General features: G+C 36.1%; 1 protein-coding gene across 11 annotated transcripts in view; it reads left to right on the top strand.

Annotated features, from left to right (window-relative positions):
• Positions 1-21,637, top strand: part of DMD (dystrophin) — a 2,157,177-nt gene that overhangs the window by 1,743,088 nt on the left and 392,452 nt on the right. For 10 of the 11 annotated variants that reach the window (XM_077988314.1, XM_077988313.1, XM_028842274.2 and 7 more), the window contains 2 exons: positions 7,004-7,176; positions 17,580-17,736. In XM_077988314.1, the coding sequence (XP_077844440.1) occupies positions 7,004-7,176; positions 17,580-17,736 (330 nt within the window). Of the gene's footprint in view, positions 1-6,045; positions 6,255-7,003; positions 7,177-17,579; positions 17,737-21,637 lie in introns of those variants that run through there. The other variant, XM_015127142.3, reaches the window with a different exon arrangement.

Here is a 21,637-nt window from a genome sequence, read left to right as displayed (position 1 = left end):
AGAGGGTCAGACAAGGAGAGAAAGCATCACGTATTACCAGAGTTCGGGATTGCTTAAGGCGTTTTGACAAATGGGATTTTGCTCAGTTTCCTCCGGGGGTAATCCACCGTAGGCCAGGCATTTTTAAAGATTAGATTTTGAAATAAAGCTTTGCCCCTGGGAATATACTGAGGCAAGAGAGCATATCCCTTCTCTCTGCTGTTGTAGTGCTTAAGTGTGAGAATTTTCGAATGAGATATGAAAGCAAAAACAACAAACCCTGCAGGATAATAGTCTCTGAGGACTTTAATAACAGCCATTTTTAAAGCAAAGCCTGTGGACTCCTAAATCCATAGCTGCTCGTTTAAGACGCAACGCAATGCAGTGGACCTGAAAACATACTCCTTATCTACCTAGAGCAACCAGGCTCCAAGCCAAACAACAGTCCTCAAATTAACTCTTGTTTCTCTTGGGATGACAACTCTGCTACTTTTAAAGGTGTTGCATGGCCACATATAGAATAAGAAGGGAAAGAAACGGTCACGCCCTCTTGTGAATCTGTATCCAACTGCATTTTCTCATCTAGTTAGAAACCTCCGGCGGTTAGATTAGAATCCTGATAAGGGCCAAGACTGTGGGTCCAATTTCTTCCTATGGATTCTTCTCAAAAAATTTGTTAGGAAAGATCTGTTCAGGGTTTTTTGGGGTTTTTTATTTTGGCTTGTTTTAATTCCCAATCCATAATAGACTGATACTTTTGTAACATGCAATAAAAATGAATTATTTTAAAAATTACAAATACCAGACATACAAAATTTAAGCCCACGCTTTTTATTTTTAAATTGCTGTACACGTTTCTAAAGATTTACTCTCGATTTCTGTTCTTATGTCTTCATAATAGAATATCTGTATCTGTTTCTGTGTGTGTGTATGTATGAGTGTATGCAAGTGTGCTCCAAAAGCTCTACTATTTAGAGTTCATGTTTAATGAGTCGTTTTGGATAACCAGTCTAAGGGAGTTCTACTTTTGTATAATTGTTTTTGTTTTATTTTTATTTGAATCATTAACACCTTTTCAAAACAACTGTATCAAATAAAAGTCATTTGGTCATTTGAAGCATTTACATACACTGCTTTCTTCTTAAACAGATTTTATTGAATGTAAATCTGCTTTCTCTGACTAACTCAGCATCATCATCATGAGCATTAACTATTTTGCTTCACTATAAAACTAGGTGATGCCTTCAAGGGCTAGTAATGCATGGAGAGCTGTTAGTTTCCACACTGTGTGACCGTGGTCAGTTATGCATGCCGTGGTTCCTTTTACACCTTTCTGGTTCTCTGTAAGGTGTCACTTCTTCCTACTCTCAATTTAGCCACTTAGGATAATTTCTTTCCTATTTCGAATTGTATGTTCCTGACCTTCTAAGTTCTTAGAAATCAGACCACTTCTTCCCCATCAAGCTAATTTAAATTAGGTAAAAATTATCAGCAAGGAGGAACTAATGGCCTTATAATGATTCATATACTAATTGCTTTCAGAAGAGCTTAGAGATAATCTGTCTATCATAAAATTTTCAAGGAGATTTGGTCACTTATTGTTATTCTTTCTACGCCATTGTGTTTGTTTCCTTACTTCTCAGCTATATTAAAATAGGGAAGTTTTCATTTGCTAAGTCCTATTTTAGAGACCAATAATTCCATTTACATGGGAAAGGAAATATGTGGATATGATTATTCATGATGTTCTAGAGTAGTATCACAACCATTTGTTTAATGGTTAATAAAATGGTTAATAATAAAAAGAAGGATACAGCACTAATTCTTGGTATCTCCCTCCTTTATTTTTCTTCTAGTAAAACATCCATAACTTTTCCTATTCTTCCCCAGTTGTATTATTACTTGTGAACACCATGGATCATTCTTCTTGTTGAATGAAATAGTACAAATTTAATATTCAATAATCTTATCTTTGTTCTTTTCTTTATACAGTTTTATTCTCAGTGGCTTCCTAAAGGAAGACTTTATTCTACTTGGTTTATGCAGTTGGGCTGCATTCTACCTATTTCTCTCAACACTCATTGTCCATTCCAATCAGGTTGTGCAATTCATTGTCCCTGCTCATAAACCAAATTCATTTCACCTTTACTCCATTCCCATGCTATTCTTTTTACCTGGAATATTTTCTTTTTTCCCCCTTTCTCAATCATATACATCCCGCAAGGTTCAAGCCATGTCCTGTAACTTCATGAAATCTATTTCTATCATCTGATTTCCACATGGATTATCTTGTAATAGTAAGCCCTGCATTTGCTATTATTTATTAAAGACCTCTTGTGTTCTGGATGCTATTCAAATTATTTTACAAAAATTACTCCATGTAATATTCAAAAAATTTAGCAGATATGTATTATTATTTCATGTTTAGTGAAACCAAAGTAATAAAAGAGTTTTCATCATTATGTGGCTAATAAGGGAGAGAAGAGAAGAGTCAAACTTGTGTCTATTTAACTGCAGTTTGCCATGAATTTTCTCTGGAAGCTGAGAAAGGAGATTCACAGCAGGAGTAGATGAGATTCAGATAAGAAGGAAGTGTGGAATCTGTAAAAACCCTTCAGAAAACAGGATCTCCCCTACTCCTAAAACTGCTGTACTATGAACATATTGCTTGTCTCGTAACTGAACTTTTTTGGTACTCCCAGCTGAAATTTGCTCTATAATTGTGCAGAACTTTAGACCAAATATTTCTCTTATGGGACACACATTCTTTTATTCGTTTGCACCCATTTTCTCAACTACTTTGTGTTTTCTCTTGTTGTATTGGATGCATCTCTGTCCACTGCTACAAATCTGTTTAATAGTCTTTATATTAATAAGACCATAAAATTGCTCTTCGTATGCTGAAATCATTATCCTTTATTTTCTAATGGCAGTCCTAGATTTGTGAAAATTTAGGTAGTAGCATTATTAATAGGAAAAACTACCACCAACAACTAAACTTGAAAGGTAGTATAGCCTAGTGGCTAAGAGCACAGTCCCTGAAGTCTGACTGACTAGGTTCTAAATCTTGCTGCATTTATTAGTTGTGTGACCTTGGGCATTTTTAGTTAACCTTACAGTAGTTTCATTATCTTATATGGAAAATGAAGGTAATAGTAGCCCCTACCCTGGAGGGTTGTTGAGAGGAGAAAATGAGCTCGTGTATATACAGCACTTTGGACAGCACCTGGTATATAGTAAGTTTCATGTATGTTGTTGCTTTTGCTGCTGCTGCTGCTGCTGCTGCTATGGTTTTTGTTACATAACAAATACCTTTTCCCCTTTGTTTATTCGTTATTGCTTTTCCTAAAGACTATAGTCACAAAAAAGAAGAAAAAAATTAGAGAGCATACAGTGAATGCAGTAATGAATGATCTTTTCTACTTAAGTCAGAAGTGAAATAAAACTATCCAAAAATTTCCATGAAAATTACCCTTTGTCCAGATTGGCTACCCTCTGAGAACCCCACTTGATTCTCCATATCAATCTTTTGCTTTTTTGTGCTACCTGAGTCTGAGGTTTAGTCTTTAAATGATGAGTTTAGACAAATATCATTATGGTAGTTTTATATATATGACTCATGTTGCCTTATTGATACTGAAAAATCTCCACTACAGCATGCCAGTGTTTGAAAGAGAGCCTTGGGTTCTTCCCCAATACTTACCTTCCTTTTAGGGCAACCTATCTGAATCCTGTAGCTTGACAGGTTTCCTACCAGCCTGCCATCCCAAAGGAACATGGATGAGCTACGTTTATGCTGATGCGTCAAATCATTTCTTGGTATGGTTCCACGTGGTATGGTCCACATGGCTCTTGTAGACAAAGAGATGAACTACTGATGGCAGAATTTCTGTTCTGGCAGCAGGGAAATTTGTAGAAAGGAAACCTTTTCAGTGTGAACATTTTTTGCTCACAGGTGGTCCAGGATGCCCCATGCTAAATGAGAAGTGAAAAGAGCAGTCAGAATTCAATTTTTCATTGAGAACAAATCAATCCACGTGGGTAAACATTTTATCAAACTCAAGATTGCTGTCTCTCAAGGTGCTTTTCCCTCAACAGTCACTTATTTCCTCTTGCAAGTAGTATCTTCGTTCAGGTTCAATGACTACTGTATATTATGTCCAATGCTTCGGGCAAATGGGTTGGCGGTGATAGCCCAGGATCTTCTAGAATCAAGAGAATTGGATCCACTTCCAAGTTCTAATACTTATCAGCTATGTGACTTTTAGGCAAGTCAGTTAAACATCCAAGTCACAGTGCTATCATCTGCAAAACAGAAAATGTGATGTACTTCACAGAGCCAGGGGGAGGAATGACTAAGGTGGTACATTTGTACGTGCTTTGTAACCAGTAAAGCCCTTTACTGTACACGTGTCATTTATAGCTCTATACCACCATCATGACCTAGAAAACGAGTACTGACAGAAGACTTATCTTCTTGCCAATGCTAAGACAACTTTAGCCATTTCTGCATTTCTAAAGGAAGGAGTCTTTATCCCCGTATCTATGAAGACTTGGCAGGAATTCCCATCAGTATTTAGTTGGTAATATAAACAAATTAAACAAAAGTGCGCACTAGGTTTTAGGAAAATTAAAGACAGAGCTATCATTTGTACTCCTCTTACATTTCACAAAGTGCTAAAACTAGACAGTAAATCAGTCCTCAATAACTACTTGTTTATCAACTTTATATTCATTTATTTGTTGATAATACAACAAAGATGTCTATACGCAGTATAATATACATGGCAAAGATGAAAATTAGCAAATTCATGAATCAACACAAAGAAAGTGTTGGTGACTTCATGGTATACATAACCTTAAGGAGCTTGTGATTGAGCCTGGGTCTCTGCTATCAATGTAGGATATAAAAATTCAAATGTACTATCCTTCATATGTATACTAATATAGTAAACATGGAAAACTGATGCTACTAGTGAAAATACTTTATTTTGTTGAACAACTGAAAGTTTGTCTTTAATCCCCTAAGTGCATACACAAAAGGAAACTGTTGTACAAATCAAATACAACAGAACAAGAAAAGTAAAAGACAAGTGAAGGAATTTTCTGGAACTTAGATCTGGTTGGCTTTTTCTCCTGAAGTACTTAGATAAATTCACTCACTTTTCTCTTTTGCTGAAGAAGTGCAAATTAGGCAGACGTGTTATTCTATGTAGGCAAAAGGAAGAAAGAAAGAAAAACATAAAATGGCTATCTATTTGACCAAACATCATTCTTCAAGAATCCCAATACTAACCTTCTACCATATAAACTAGTTTCAAAATCAGGCTATACCCTTCCAGTACAAACCTGGTTTTGATGGGACAGAGATACTACTCAGTCTGTTTCAGTATTTCCCTTCTTTCAACTTCTGATGTGGTTCTATCCATATTCCCCTTCCTGTCTCCCAGTCAAAGAGAATGGGACACAACTCTCTTTAGAGTCCACCAGTGATGCTTTAGCTGCCAAAAATAGTGACAACAGACATTCATTGTCTGTCTACCTTACTTGTCTAACATTCAGAATTCTGCATCTTAAGAGGCTGTGGCTGAAAACATGAGCCAGTTCTTCAGAATTTCTAACATGTTATTTCTGCCACTTTCTCCCTTACTTTAGCAGAGTAATTTAATTCAATTTGAGAGAGAGAGAGAGGGGAAAAAAAAAATTTTCTAGTTACACAGATCAATCCAATTGTTTGGAGCTTCAGAGTGAATTTTTAAACTTGTTGAACAGAAGCATACAAATCTCTAAGAGCAAGTCAGATAATGTACAAAGCCTCCATTCATTGTGTAGGCAGAAAGGAATGCTGGTACCCGGCAGCTCTCAAAGGAATGTTCCCTTGGCTTTGACTGTTCTGCTGGGAACAAGGAGGGAAACACATATATAAAATGAATTTATAATGTCTCTGGCTTGTAATGGCAAAATGATAAGAAAAGTTGGCTGTTTAATATAAACTGTCAGTTGCATATTCCAGGCCTCCTCTCTTTGAGGTTCCTCCCACATCCACACGCCCGGCTACTGTTTAGTGCAGAGTACAAAGTGGCCGTTTATTATTATTGACTGGTGAGGCCTGTGCTCCAAAATTCATTCTGTCAACAGAATGTAAGCAAAGTTGGCATTTTAAAGCGGGGCTCTTTCAGTTTCTGGGTTTTCTCAGGATTGCTATGCAACAGGATCAGTGCTGTAGTCCTCGGTTCAAGCTGAAAATGTTACACAGGAAGACATACCATGTAAAGGTCAGATTCTTCTACTATAATAATTTTCTTGATCTGTGTATATACAAATGAGGTTGAATGCATAACCTCTTATCATAACTCTTACCAAGGTCCTATGTACTTTCCACCTGTCAAGCCTAAAAATATGTATTAAATGGGAAATCATAACTAATAAATGTATGATGCTGTACTCTATGTATGATGCTATAATACCAAGGTGAACTTAATGTGTGTTGTCAAGAAGATTCTCTCCCCCATGACAGACTCCCAGGAATGTGCTGGTGCTGTGGACCAAGTACAATCTTGTTTATTAGTCTCTCCACGCTTTTATGGTCAGAGTTAACTCTACAGACTACTACGTGAATAGAAAATATGACTTGGTCCATATAGTAATGAAATTATTGGCACTGGGGTATACTTTATCATAGAATTTTATTTCCTATCACTTCCATAAAATAATACATTTTGTTCATAGACTAGAAGATATAACTAGTGAACTTTATGAAGTTATAAATACATTACTTTCCAACTCATAATGGCAAGGAGTAAATTTATTACATGTAATAAGATGCCCATTTTAAATCTACATAATAACAGGTGAAGGCAATACGCCAAGAAAAGGGATTTAAGATGTATCTTCTTGTTAGTTAACCTGATTGAAGTGTCTTTTGAACTAATAATTATTTATTTTTTGCAATTCTCCAAATTCACATTCATCGCTTGCTTCCTTTGGTAATTCTGCACATATTCTTCTTCCTGCTGTCCTGTAGGACCTCCAAGGTGAAATTGAAGCTCACACAGATGTTTATCACAACCTGGATGAAAACAGCCAAAAAGTCCTGAGATCCCTGGAAGGTTCTGATGATGCAGTCCTGTTACAAAGACGTTTGGATAACATGAACTTCAAGTGGAGTGAACTTCGGAAAAAGTCTCTCAACATTAGGTAGGAAAAGATCTGGAGCAAAAAGGCCAAAATGAATTAAAACGGCCAAATTTTCCTCATTGTCTTAGCACAAGTAACTAGTATCTCACATGTCTATGTAAATCATCCAATTTCAGAATGATTCATTTTATTTTGAATAAATGAATCACTTATTTGCTTGGTATGGAGATGACACTTGAGGATTCAGATTAGATTAAAATGGTGATGTTTTATAACCATAGGAGACATGGATATTAAGACATTAGAGTGAATTCAAATGAGGAGGTGCAGCTATTCTAATTTCATAAATTTCTCTTTTGGCATATCACAGGGTTATACAAAAAGCAATAACAAATTAATGGATATTATGGAATTATTTTTGGCATTAGTCTAAATGCATACCAGAGGACAGTCTTTAAAAACTGTAACACATTATAATTAACAGTTTAGAGGAGATAGCTCCTACAGTTAAAGAGAGACTATAGCAACTTCCTGTCTTTTGCTTCCTCTCAGATTTTGTTAAAACACCTCCTCTGTAAACTAAGCTTTTAGTTGTACTATACTCACATACTTCATATTTTGCCCCCTTCTATGTGCCAGCTTTCTTTTGAGAAGTTAGTTAATGGATGCATCGTAGCATCTTTGTAAAAGGGGCAGAGGGAAGTTCTTGTTATACCAGTTTTGCAGTAGTTCCGTGGAGGAACAAAAGGATAGAGATAGTAAAATGCCCCTTGTAACTTAAATGATCCAGCAAGGGTGGGGAATGAAAGCCAGTCTTCCTGCTTTCTAAGCAGTTGCCTTTCTTAATTCATTTCTCTTTATTAAAACTATTTTGTGCTTTCTTCTATGTCTAGAGAAAAAGTGATAGTGAAGGGAGGTAGAAGATGACCAAATGGACTTAATAATAGTTATGGGAGTATGCACTAAAGGGTGGGAGTAGTTACTACCTCTAGATAGAAAGATTACAGAAGGGAGTTTTTTTCTTCTTTATAGTTCTTCTAACTTGTCCAAAATTTTAACATATACTTCTATGAGGAGGAAAATCTGAATTTTTATTAATTCAGAAGCACTATTGTAAATGTCTGCATCAAGTATGAAATAATGATGGCAACTAACGTTTACATGATGTACCTACATACCACGCAACGCCGTAAGCACTTTCCATTCATTGACTGGTTTAATGCTCTCAGCAACCCTAAGAGGTAGATTTTATTGTTAAATTCTTTTTACATTTGAAGAAAGTGAGGCACAGAGAGGCTAAATAACTTCCTTAGGGTCACTTAGCAAGTGGAAGATACAAGATGAAAACAGGGAGTCTGGGCCGGGTAGATGTAACTAACCGTCAAGTGGTTTAGAAACTCTAAGAGTCCAGGTCATTGAATGTTAGAATGAGTCACTCTGGCTGGGCGTGGTGGCTCACGCCTGTAATCCCAGCATTTTGGGAGGCTGAGGCCGGTGGATCATGAGGTCAAGAGATCGAGACCATCCTGGCCAACATGATGAAACCCCGTCTCTACTAAAAATACAAAAATTAGCTGGTTATGGTGGCACGCACCTGTAGTCCCAGCTACTCGGGAGGCTGAGGCAGAAGAATCACTTGAACCTGGGAGGCGGAGGTTGCGGTGAGCCAGGATCGCACCACTTCACTCCAGCCTGGGAGACAGAGTGAGACTCTGTCTCAAAAAAAAAAAAAAAAAAAAAAAAGAAAGAAAAAGAAAAAGAAACCAGGGATTCTGACTTCAGAGTCTGAACTTTTAACCACCATGCGATACCATAGCATATAAAGAAAGAAGGAAACTTCTACAAAGAAATGCATACAAATTGAAAGGATGGAATAGAGAGTAGATTTTTTCTAGGAGTAGAAAAGGATTTGTTTTTATGAGAAGTAGATTGCTAGGAGTAGAACAGAGTTTATTTTTATGTATAAGGTGTTTTTTCTTCTTTTCCCCAAGTTTGCACCTTGGCTTCCCAGACTTTGTTCCTTATCTCCCTATTTTGTTTATGAATTTTGTATCAACTTGTTGGTGGTACACTGAGAGCAACAATGGCAATAGCATTTTCAAAGATAGGGAGTCTCTGTTAGCTTTCTACAGCTTAAACTCTTAAGAGAGGTCAGTATGTGTGATGACATAGGCCACTTTCATAACATTCGTCATTAAAAAAGAATGAAAATGTGCGATGGAAGAAAATATTGGCAGGTAAAGTTAAGTTATTCTTCTCTGCACAAAAGAAAAAGAAAGGTGCTATAATTGTTCCGAGTATCACTGAGTGCCTTTTCTCTCCCTCATGTGAACTTGATAAAATAAAAGGAGAATTAAAAGTCGCAAACAGCATGTCAGCCAAAATATGAACCCTTCATTCTCCGCAGTTTCCCATGTGTCAGCTACCGCAGTTTAATTCTTGCTGTCATTAATCAGGTAGAAAACAGTTACCTTAGCTTATCTAAGGTGCTGTGAATTCTAGAATTTAAATATTCAAATCAATGGTTTGGGCTTTTATATAGGCCTCTCTAATAATACAGGATATGTTATAAGCACTCATAAAAAGCAAAGAAATAATTCTCCACATCAAAGCAATTTAGCTTATTTCCTAACACTTGATTGAAATTAGGGTATTGGTCAATCTATAGCAAAAGGCAGAGTTCAATTGAGAGAAGTATAGTAAAGGCAATAATTAGGGATGATTATGAAATAGGATAGAATAACACTGGAAGAGTTAGATATAGACGCATTAGTGGCACTGATAAACCTGCTTTATGAATCTTGTCACTTCTTCCATGGGGGTTATTTTAAAATGAAAAGTTGCCACAATTAAAAAATAGTTTCCATGATATCCTGGAAAAATAGTCCTGTGTTTGCCCAAGTTATAACATATTATTAAAAATTACAGTTTGTTCATTGTTTTGTGAGGGATTCTGAAACTGCTCTTATATTTTGAAAAAATAAAACCATTGGTGCTTTATTTCCCAGGTGTCCATTTTTAAAGAAGCAAAATTGAATTTGAATCCAAATGATTTTGAAGTTTCCCTTTGCATTCCATTGGCTCGTAAGAGATATTCTTGTGCTTCCAAATACAAGTCCATATTGTATCATTTTCCTTCCATTTATTTTTCTTCTGCCATACATCTTTTCTTTTCCTGTGATTAAAAGTCTTATTTAAGTCATCATGTTATGCCATATTGATACATTTACAAGAATACTCTACCTTGGATGCTGTTTATATCATATTACTCTTTTGTTCAAAGCTTCCATGTTGTAAATCTCCATATCTCCCTCATTCATTTATTTATTTGTTCATTTAACAAATATTTAATGAATGCCTGCTATGTACTAGGCACTCTTCTGGGCACGGAGGATACAACCATGAATAAAGCATACCCAAAAAATCACTGCTCTAATGAAGTTATATTTAATCATTAGAATCTAATAGGCCCTTCACTCTCTGCCAACTGTGCCTATTAAGTCCTTGCTAAGCCCTTCCCTTCTCTGTTCTTTTTCTGCCTCCAGTTCCTTTCTCACCACGCGTCATTCTATTACTCCCCAACATAGATTCTCTGAGCCAAGAGAATCAATAGATTCTATTTTCTAACCGCATTCCTACTCTCCAACAATTTCCTCACTCTCCCATATGAGTGTGTACCCTTGCTGGTTCTCACACTTGCAACATTCTCTTGCCTCTTATTCTCCAAATTTTGATTCATATTCCATAACGAATCTTTTCTTTTCTGGCTGTTTCCTCACTAGGTCTTCCCAATACTATTCTAATTTACACTTGATAACATGTTTCTCCAAGTGTTCAAGAGTTGCTTTATAGGGCTATGCTTACTGCCTCCAGCTAACTTATATGAATACAAAAATTTCAAACTTGAAATTTGTGAGTATGGTAGAGTAGAAAGACATGAGCCAGCAGCTGGGCAACCCAGTTTCCCTTCTGTTCTGTTCTGTCACTAACTGTCTAGTATATAATCTTGATCAAGTCACTTAACTGCTTCAGACTTCAATTTTCTCCTTCACTGAAATGAAGAGTTTGACCAGAAACATGAACAGTCTCTTCCAGTTCTCCTGCAGTTCTACAATTGTATTCTTTTAATTCTGCAATCACACTTTATGAACCTGGAAAAATTGTTTAATTTTTCTACCTTGGTTTTCTTAATTAAAATAGAACTGATTAATCTAAAAGGCATTGTATAAAGTAAATAAGATGTCTTTGAGAGAAAAGAAATTTAATCGAAATTGTATAATCCTATCTCATAAGTTAATTCAAGAAAATTATATACTATCATTCCACATGCATTATCACATCACATGTTGGCCAAGAGGTATAAGGAAGAAAAGTAAGTAGTCAGCGATAATTTAAGTTCCATCAAATGAAACAAAAACATTAACTGCTTTAAGTGGGCAAAAAACAAAGAGAAAATTATTTACTTAAATGTACACACACACATACACACACAGTTACTAATGACATTACCCAATATTAAGATGGTAATTAGTCAAAGAAAGTGTTTTTCATTCTAAAATTCCATATCTAAAATCCTTGCATTTTTAATTTTAAAATATTAATAACTTGAGAAGTCAATTTTTTATATAAGAAATATATATGAAGATTTCAATTTAGTCTACTACTAGATTATTTTTCCAGATCATTGTGTATACTATTAACTATGAAAATCACATAATATGTTGTCAACATAATTTCAGCAGAATTTACGTTCTGTGAGATTTTTATATTTTGCAGAAAAATTTGTAAATGTTATATAAAATATTGACATTTATACAATTCTGAACATTAAGAGGCAAGGACACTGACATTATATAGTCTGTTGAAGCAACAAATCTATTGGGGAGTACTTGCTATTAGAGGTTAGAATAGTTAGTGTCTTTTTATAATGGAGAACAAAGAAAGGGCAAAAAGAGGTGAGGTCTACCTTTGAGAGAAAAATGCAACTTGGACATTGAATATCTCTTACCTTCTTTCTCTCACTTTTAGAATGCTAATTATGTTTGAATGTTGGAGTTAAAAACCTGCCTAGAAAAAAAAATGTTGACTTCTCTTTGGGATTAATTCTCTCTCTTTATTTAAAGAGATAGCTCCCATTTTAATTCTGTGGTTCTTTAATTTTTTTGTTTCTGAAGTACAAGTTCAAATTATTTATCTGTTGATGTCACCCTGGAGATTTTTCTCAATGTTCTCTTGTAGTAGTTTCATGGTTTGAGGTCTTACATTTAAGTCTTTAATCCACTTTGATTTGATTTTTGTATATGGTGAGAGATAGGGGTCTAGATTCATTCTGCATATGGGTATTCAGTTTTTCCGCACCATTTGTGGTAGAGACTGTCTTTTCCCCACTGTATGTTCTTGGCACCTTTGTCAAAAATGAGTTAACTGTAGGTGTGTGGATTCGTTTTGGGGTTATCTAGTCTTTTCCATGGGTCTTTGTGTCTGTTTTTATGGCAGTATTGTGGTTCTTTATCATTTCTGCCTTCCTACCTTTTCTTTATGCATGCTTAAGTGCTATTTTATTACATGAGGGTACTAAAGATTTATAGGGATATATCATTAGTTTTATAAAGGAAGTCAAAGTGAAAAATGAATTCAATATAACACATTTCACTTTAAGAATGCATGCCTTTCAGAGTAAAGTTTTATTAAGGATTTCAAACTAGGCATTAACCAAATCACAGTTGAAATATCTGTGTCTAGAGAAATAACAATCACTTTATCAGCCCCTATAATTCTTAGCGTCCTGACACTGAGGAGTTCCTTAAAGACCAAGCAATATACTCCAACACATCTAAAGGCTCTGTGTTTTACCTAAACCTTACAAATTGTGGAAACTATCAGCTTTTTAGAGATTAGCACTTGCCTTGTTAAATGGTAGTAACCCTTAAGCTCTTGTCTTCACTAATAAAGATTAATAGAAATAGATAGAAGCTAAGTATGCCCCTTTGAAACACCTCTTTTATTTTCTGTTGAGTGGGTAGGAATAAACAGAATATATTTGACAATTAGCAATGTTAAAAGACAAACTTTAGACAAATTCAGTTTTGCAGAGTTTATTTGAGCAAAAAACAATTCATGAATCAGACAGTACTCAGAATTAGAAGTTCAGAAAGCTCCACCCAGCAAGGTGGGCAGGCAGTATTTATAGATAGAAAAAGGAAGTGACATACAGAAACAGCTTGACTAGTTACAGCTTAGAATTTGGCTTACTTGGGAATAGTGTAAATAGGCATTTGCCTTATATGGACATGAGCTGATCAGTTTACAGCCTGTGATTAGCTGAATCTTGACTGCTGGGATTGGCTGAGACTCAGCTATTTGTTGCAAGAATGTACTCTTAAGTTGCGTATTGCTTACATGCCAAGCTGGGTTGCAGTTTGCTATGTACAGAGGCAGCTTTAGGCCCAATTTAATTTAATTTAACAGCAACAAGCCTTTTTGCTCAGAGATCTAAAACATTTGGTTAAAACCACTAAGGCTTAAGGATTTTCTCATCTCACAAAGGTTTGTAATTTCCATTTCCCATATCTAAATAGGACAGCTCAAGTTATGTTTTTCAGCAGCTGTTTTATACCTTTGCAATCTTGATTTCTACATATGCAAAACAAGAAGGTTGAACTATAATCTCTCAGGTTCCTTCCAGCCCCAACAGCCTATGTATGATATAACCAGAAAAAAAAGTCATTACAAATACAAAGAAACATTTTCAGGAGGAGATATTCCACATGCAAACATAGGTTAATCATTTCGAAATATCTGGTATATACACTCGTGAAAATAAAAATAGGGCATGAGGCATTTGTTTTAATAAATCTATTGGGAAATGTGACTTGATAACATTTCACGGGCTTAACATGGTCAAAGAAAATGTTTTGAGCTCATAATGTTCCTTACATTTAGATCTTCAAAATCAAGTCACTGACAGATGCCACCTTTGCCCTGTGGAGACCAAGAAGTAATGTTTGGGGCATATCAGAAATGCTTTAATAAATTCTTTATCAAAGAATGGTTCTGGAGCTTACCTGTGGAATTGTGAAGGTTCTTGTTAAAAGCAGAGATTCTTGATAGAATTATTTAAAGTCTGGAGGTGGCACCTAGCAATCTCAATTTTAAACAAGCTACTCAAATGTTTCCTATGCACGCTAGAGATTGAGACCCAGAGCTTTAGATTGAACACATTTGTGTATGCTGTTTTAATTCATTCTCTGGCTGCCTTTCACCTCTTCTGTGCTTACTCAGTGTTCTCTGTGCTTTATAAGTTTTTTGCTTCAGTTTTTGTCCTCCCAGCACATTTTTCCTTTCACTCTTGAGCTTTAGGAGAGGGAAAAAATGAAGCAATCTGATATGTAGTTAAGATGATCAAACATTCTGAAATTTTATCTAACTCCACACCTTAGAAAAAAATTAAAGAATGGCCCCTTATCCAGATATGTGAGAGGCTTTTCACCTTTTAAGGTTCTAGGTCCGTCTTCTGCTGCTATATTAGCTCTCTTGACTGTCCTCTGTCCCTGGCTTCCAACAACCCCTATTTCACGCTATTAAGTTTTCTCTTAGATCCTTTAGAACTGAATTCCTGGCTGGGTGCGGTGGCTTATGCCTCTAATCCCAACATTTTGGGAGGCTGAGGCAGGTGGATCACCTGAGGTCAAGAGTTCGAGACCAGCCTGGCCAACATGGCGAAACCCATCTCTACTAAAAATACCAAAAAATAGTTGGGTGTGGTGGTGGGTGCCTGTAATCCCAGCCACTTGGGAGGCGGATGCAGGAGAGAATTGCTTGAACCCGGGAGGTGGAGGTTGCAGTGAACCAAGATCGTGCCATTGCACTCCAGCCTGGGTGACAGATCAAGACTCTGTCTCAAAGAAAAAAAAAAAAAAGAGAGAGACAGAGAACTGAATTCCTAAGGTCTCAGTTATTTTGCTCTCGCTTAGGGGACGCAAAGGGGTTCATTGACCCACTAATAATTAGTCAGCACCATTTAACCTAGAACTGGAATTTTAGCACTTCCTTACGTAAACAAAGCCGCAGCTTGAGGTCTCAACATAGGCAGCCTGCCCTTCACTATATCCTCCTCTAGACCTCTCTGCCACAACGATTTTTTGTTTCCTCTACCAGGCATACAGAGACCAAACATTAAGCATCGTTATATTCTCTCTTCCCGTCCTCTCTCCCTCCTTCCCAATGCATCCTAGAGACTTAGAGGCAGTCAATAAATATTTGTTTAATCAGTGTCTTTTCTACCTTTTGCTGCTTTTCCATGTCTGAGCCCTACCTCTCTCCACCTACCTTTCAAAATGTCCTGCTTGACAGCCTCTTTCACTCTCAAAGGGACCACACTGAATTCCAGACGCCCCAAGGAATTCATTTAACCATTATACATTACATGCCTTTAAACAGCTAAAATCTTGCATAGGGAATTGTCGCTTAGGCTTATCATGGAAAAGCGATAACTGAAAGGATGGTACAGAAACATAAAAGAACTGACCTCTAATTGCATGCAATCTGCATGCACTATTAGATTCAATTCATGACATTTATGGTATTTCACGATTCACTTCTTAGGAAATAATACCTCAGAGTCTTGAACAATTTATCTTATTTGATGGAAATGCCTTCATTTTTTCTGAACATATTGTTTATATTGCAATTATAGAAAGAAAATCTTGACAATTTGGAAAAGTATAAAGATTAAGAAATAAATCACCTGTAAATCTACCTCTGAGGGATAACCTGGTTGTCATTACAAAATTTTTTCATAGACAAGCATGTACATACAAATACGTACACATACACAAATATTTTAGAAAAATTCAAAAAATGTATTTGTTTTGTAACCTGTTTTCTCACTTAGTAACTGACATGATGACTTTTCCATATCCATAAATATTTGACTATGTCATCATATTGAACCTTGCATAGGATTTTACTGTATGAATGCACCATTATATATATAATAATTCCCTTTTAAATTAAGAGCTACTTAATTAAATTCATATATAAATTTCATTAATTTCTAAATTTAAAGCATATACAAGTTTCATTGCATTTGAAAACAATCAGTAGGTAGCGGTTTTGCATTTCTCAAGCAATTCCCTCATATTGAATATTTAAGTTGTTTCTGTTTTATCAATCTTAAATGATGCTATATATAACATTTTTCCACCTATATCTTTGTATCTTTTTCCAATTTCTTTGTTAGTATAAATTCCTTGAATTTAAGCCTGTGGGTCATTGTATTTGCACATTTTAAAGACTTTTATGTATTGTCAAATTATCCTTCAGAAAGTTTGGAACAATTTAATTTCAGTAGATAAGTATTCTTCGGTGATTCTGTTTGACTAAGGCCAAAAGGAGAATTGTATTTGAAATGTTAAGCTAAGTTACCAAATGGCTAAGGGAAATGTTGCTCTACCTGGTTGCTTTGCTTTATATTTCAATCTTTGCAGCATTAAAGACTTTATTATATTTATGTTATAGGTAGCATTATTATGAATTAATTAGTAATTGCTGATAATAGCTGAGTGATTCAGCATAATTTCTAATTTACCTGAAGATAGAGCTTTGCTAAGATGCTGTGTTTCCTCATTGTTTTCTGGATGATGATTTATTTTATTAATTTAGCTTCTCATCTTCAAGTAAAATGTGGATTTTATAGCATAGATCATTCATTTGTGTATTCTTAAATGGCTTCAAAGGATTAACATGTTCTAAATACAGTTGACGGTAAAGCACTCAGTCTCCTGCCTAAATTATTCATGTTCGGGGGAAGCTTTCAGATAAATGTCTGATTTTACTCTTCCATGTGAGTTGTTGTCTTAGTATTTTTTACACAAAGGAAACAAAGCAGAAAATGTTGAAACTTGGTGAAGACAAATCCCAGGTGCACACAAATAAAGAAGGGTAGGGGAAAAGGAGAAGCATTTGGGAAGAGGAGCAGAAAGGAACAGACGCCAGATGGAAGAACTCAATGGAAAAGGCTGCCTAGGGTGTAGAAATGGAAAAGTCAAAATGTGGGGAGAGACCTTTCCATTTCTCAAGGCAGAAAGAATTCCAGTACTAGCATGAGTCACATGAAAACGAAGTGTTTTTTATTAGTCACTGCATCCGGTTTTTTCTACCAGAAATATTAAGAATCACTGACTATAACACTATGGAAAAGCAATCGATTCCAGTGCATATTCCATGCCAAAAGTCTCAGCATTCTGCATGTGGAAATAAACATATGGCTAAACACTGCCTTTTCTCAAAATTGCCATCAAACTATCCCCTGTTTTATGGCTCTCAAAAGTAAGTAGCCAGATTTTTATTCAAGACTGCTTTGTAATTCACAATAGGTTTACTGTACTTTTTTAATGGAATTGTTAGAATCATCGATTATACTTCTAGATATTCTGACATAGTATGCTGCTGTTCTTTTTCAGGTCCCATTTGGAAGCCAGTTCTGACCAGTGGAAGCGTCTGCACCTTTCTCTACAGGAACTTCTGGTGTGGCTACAGCTGAAAGATGATGAATTAAGCCGGCAGACACCTATTGGAGGCGACTTTCCAGCGGTTCAGAAGCAGAACGATGTACATAGGGTAGGACATTTTTAAGCCTAGTGCTTTGCACATGTTAAGCACATAGTAATCCAGTGACTAATTTAAAATTAATTTTGTTTGAAATTAAGTTGAATAGAAATCTTTTTTACTCTTCTCACCCAAGGGTCAATTACAAATAATTCAAGCCATCATATTTTAAATGTCAAACACATCTGTGTTAATAATACCGTTTAAGAAATCGTCCATCTCTTTTGACTATATTAAAAAAAACTTTTCATTATGAAAAATATTGAACATATACAAAAGTAGACAGAATGCTATAATAAAACTCATGTACCCATCAAGACATCAACAATTATCAAATCACATCAGATCTTATTTATTCTATAGCTCTTCCCAGATTATTTTAAAACAAATATCAGGCATGTGTTATTTTATTTGTTAATATTTCAAAAGGTTAAAAGATAGGATTCACTCTTTTAAGATAATCACCTTGCTACTATAATGCTTTTGAAATATCAATAATTTCATCATATCAAATATCCAGTCCATATTCAAATTTCCATTTCTCTCATACATATTATGAATTTTTTAAACTTTTTCTGGTTTGGATTTAAATAAAAATTGAAATCAGACCCACACCTTACTTTGGTTAATTGGTCTTTTTATTACTTTTTATTTGGGAGTAATGACAGATTCACTGTAAGTTTCTAAAATAGTATAGTTTCCCTGTACCTTTCACCCTGTTTCTTCTCATCGTTGTATGTCATGCAACTGTAGTACAATTCTTATTGTCATTTCAACATGCAATCAATATAAAAAATGTACATTTACAGCACATCTCAATTCAGGCTTATTACATTCCAAGTACTCAGTAGCCAGATGTTGCCAGTAGCTACCAATTAAACAGTGCAGTTCTATAGTTTGATCGTATTTGGGTTTGGTTTTTTTTTTGGCAAGACTGCTTCACAGGCGTTCGTGTATTCTTCCATCATCAGGAGTTGGTATATAATGCCTTGTTTTCTCTTTTTGTGTGATGTTTAATAGCTGTTCATGATCTGTGGCTAGGGGTTGCACTGTGATAATTGCCTATCTCTACCATTCCTTCTTCATTTATTCACTGAGGTAGGTCTATGAAAAAAAAAAAATGTTTTGCACTTGTCTCCTGTTTTGGTACTCAGTATACCTTTCACAATGAACAAGCAAAATACATGTTTCAATTTTACCAATTTTTATAATAACAAGTTGTTCACTAGCATCCTCCAACGATGATCAATAATTTATTTTTGTTTTGTTTTGTTTTGTTTTATTTTTACTTACATTTCTATCTTCTCTACTAAGCTCTGAGTGAAAAAGGCAGAGATTTTGTCTTGTTCACCTCTAAGACCCTAGAGCCTAGCAAAGTGTCTGGTGTAGAATGGATACTGATAAGTGTTTCGGAAATGGGAATAAAAGGTACAAGAACAGAAATGAATAGCAAACCAAACAAATTACTACCAAATAATAAAAACTTGAAAAAATGGTGCCACTTTTGTATGTCGAGCATGTAAAGGAAAGATCTCTGTGGAGATAAAGCCAAAGGTGGCATCTTGAGGAAAGGTCAAGGGTTTATATTATTCTGGAGAAGATGATATAGGAAATTATAAAAATGGAAGAGGCCGGGCGCGGTGGCTCAAGCCTGTAATCCCAGCACTTTGGGAGGCCGAGACGGGCGGATCACAAGGTCAGGAGATCGAGACCATCCTGGCTAACACGGTGAAACCCCGTCTCTACTAAAAAATACAAAAACCTAGCCGGGTGAGGTGGCGGGCGTCTGTAGTCCCAGCTACTCGGGAGGCTGAGGCAGGAGAATGGCGTGAACCCGGGAGGCGAAGCTTGCAGTGAGCTGAGATCCGGCCACTGCACTCCAGTCTGGGCGACAAAGTGAGACTCTGTCTCAACAAAAAAAAATAAAAATAAAAATAAAAATGGAAGAGAACATGAAAGAAGACCCAGGGATCTTTGCAAAAAATGCCAGGGAAACTGCCAGTTTCTCCTTTAGCCATTTGCCTTCGTATATTTCTGAATATTAAATTAGTTTTTGTGGGAGGGTGAAATGTAATGGTGCTATGTGTTTTAAATGTTCTGACTTTGAATGAACAGCCAAAACACTCTGGTGTACATATAGAAAAGCACTCACTGAGAAGGATGGGCCTTTAAAAAAAAAAATGCCTTATGCGATATAGTGAAATGAGACAGAATTTCTACAAAAGATAAATTTTATGCTAGTTCCAGAAACCAAAGAAAATGAATCATTGGACAGGTGCACTAGGAGTCAGGAGACTGAGATTCTAGTCATATTTCTTCATAAGATGGATTTTGATTGCTATTTTGTTCTTCAACTGTAATATGAGGAAATCGGTCCAAATAATTGCTGTGGTTTCTTCCAGCTGGTATTTTGTTATAAATACTGCTTCGCTATTCCTAGTTATTAGTTTTGGTTACTTGTTAAGAGTGGTAAAATGTTCGCCATTCTAACTGGTGTGAGATGGTATCTCATTGTGGTTTTGATTTGCATTTCTCTGATGGCCAGTGATGATGAGCATTTTTTCATGTGTCTGTTGGCTGTATGAATGTCTTCTTTTGAGAAATGTCTGTTCATCTACTTTGCCCACTTTTGGATGGGGTTGTTTGTTTTTTTCTTGTAAATTTGTTTGAGTTCTTTGTAGGTTCTGGATATTAGCCCTTTGTCAGATGAGTAGATTGCAAAAATTTTCTCCCATTCTATAGGTTGCCTGTTCACTCTGATGGTAGTTTCTTTTGCTGTGCAGAAGCTCTTTAGTTTAATGAGATCCCATTTGTCAATTTTGGCTTTTGCTGCCATTGCTTTTGGTGTTTTAGACATGAAGTCTTTGCCCATGCCTGTGTCCTGAATGGTACTACCTAGGTTTTCCTCTAGGATTTTTATGGTATTAGGTCTAACATTTAAGTCTCTAATTCATCTTGAATTAATTTTCGTATAAGGAGTAAGGAAAGGATCCAGTTTCAGCTTTCTACTTACGGCTAGCCAATTTTCCCAGCACCATTTATTAAATAGGGAATCCTTTCCCCATTTCTTGTTTCTCTCAGGTTTGTCAAAGATCAGATGGCTGTAGATGTGTGGTATTATTTCTGAGGACTCTGTTCTGTTCCATTGGTCTATATCTCTGTTTTGGTACCAGTACCATGCTGTTTTGGTTACTGTAGCCTTGTAGTATAGTTTGAAGTCAGGTAGCGTGATGCCTCCAGCTTTGTTCTTTTGACTTAGCATTGTCTTGGAGATGCGGGCTCTTTTTTGGTTCCATATGAACTTTAAAGCAGTTTTTTCCAATTCTGTGAAGAAACTCATTGGCAGCTTGATGGGGATGGCATTGAAACAACAGGTGCTGGAAAGGATGTGGAGAAATAGGAACACTTTTACACTGTTGGTGGGATTGTAAACTAGTCCAACCATTATGGAAAACAGTATGGCGATTCCTCAAGGATCTAGAACTAGATGTACCATATGACCCAGCCATCCCATTACTGGGTATATACCCAAAGGATTATAAATCATGCTGCTATAAAGACACATGCACACGTATGTTTATTGCGGTACTATTCACAATAGCAAAGACTTGGAATCAACCCAAATGTCCATCAGTGATAGATTGGATTAAGAAAATGTGGCACATATACACCATGGGATACTATGCAGCCATCAAAAAGGATGAGTTTGTGTCCTTTGTAGGGACATGGATGCAGCTGGAAACCATCATTCTTAGCAAACTATCACAAGAACAGAAAACCAAACACCGCATGTTCTCACTCATAGGTGGGAACTGAACAATGAGATCACTTGGACTCGGGAAGGGGAACATCACACACCGGGGCCTATCATGGGGAGGGGGGAGTGGGGAGGGATTGCACTGGAAGTTATACC

This window comes from Macaca mulatta, chromosome X (genome assembly GCF_049350105.2).
Source record: "Macaca mulatta isolate MMU2019108-1 chromosome X, T2T-MMU8v2.0, whole genome shotgun sequence".
Taxonomy (NCBI): domain Eukaryota; kingdom Metazoa; phylum Chordata; class Mammalia; order Primates; family Cercopithecidae; genus Macaca; species Macaca mulatta.
Note: the sequence above shows the minus strand (reverse complement) of the source record. Positions and strands in the feature narration are given on the sequence as shown.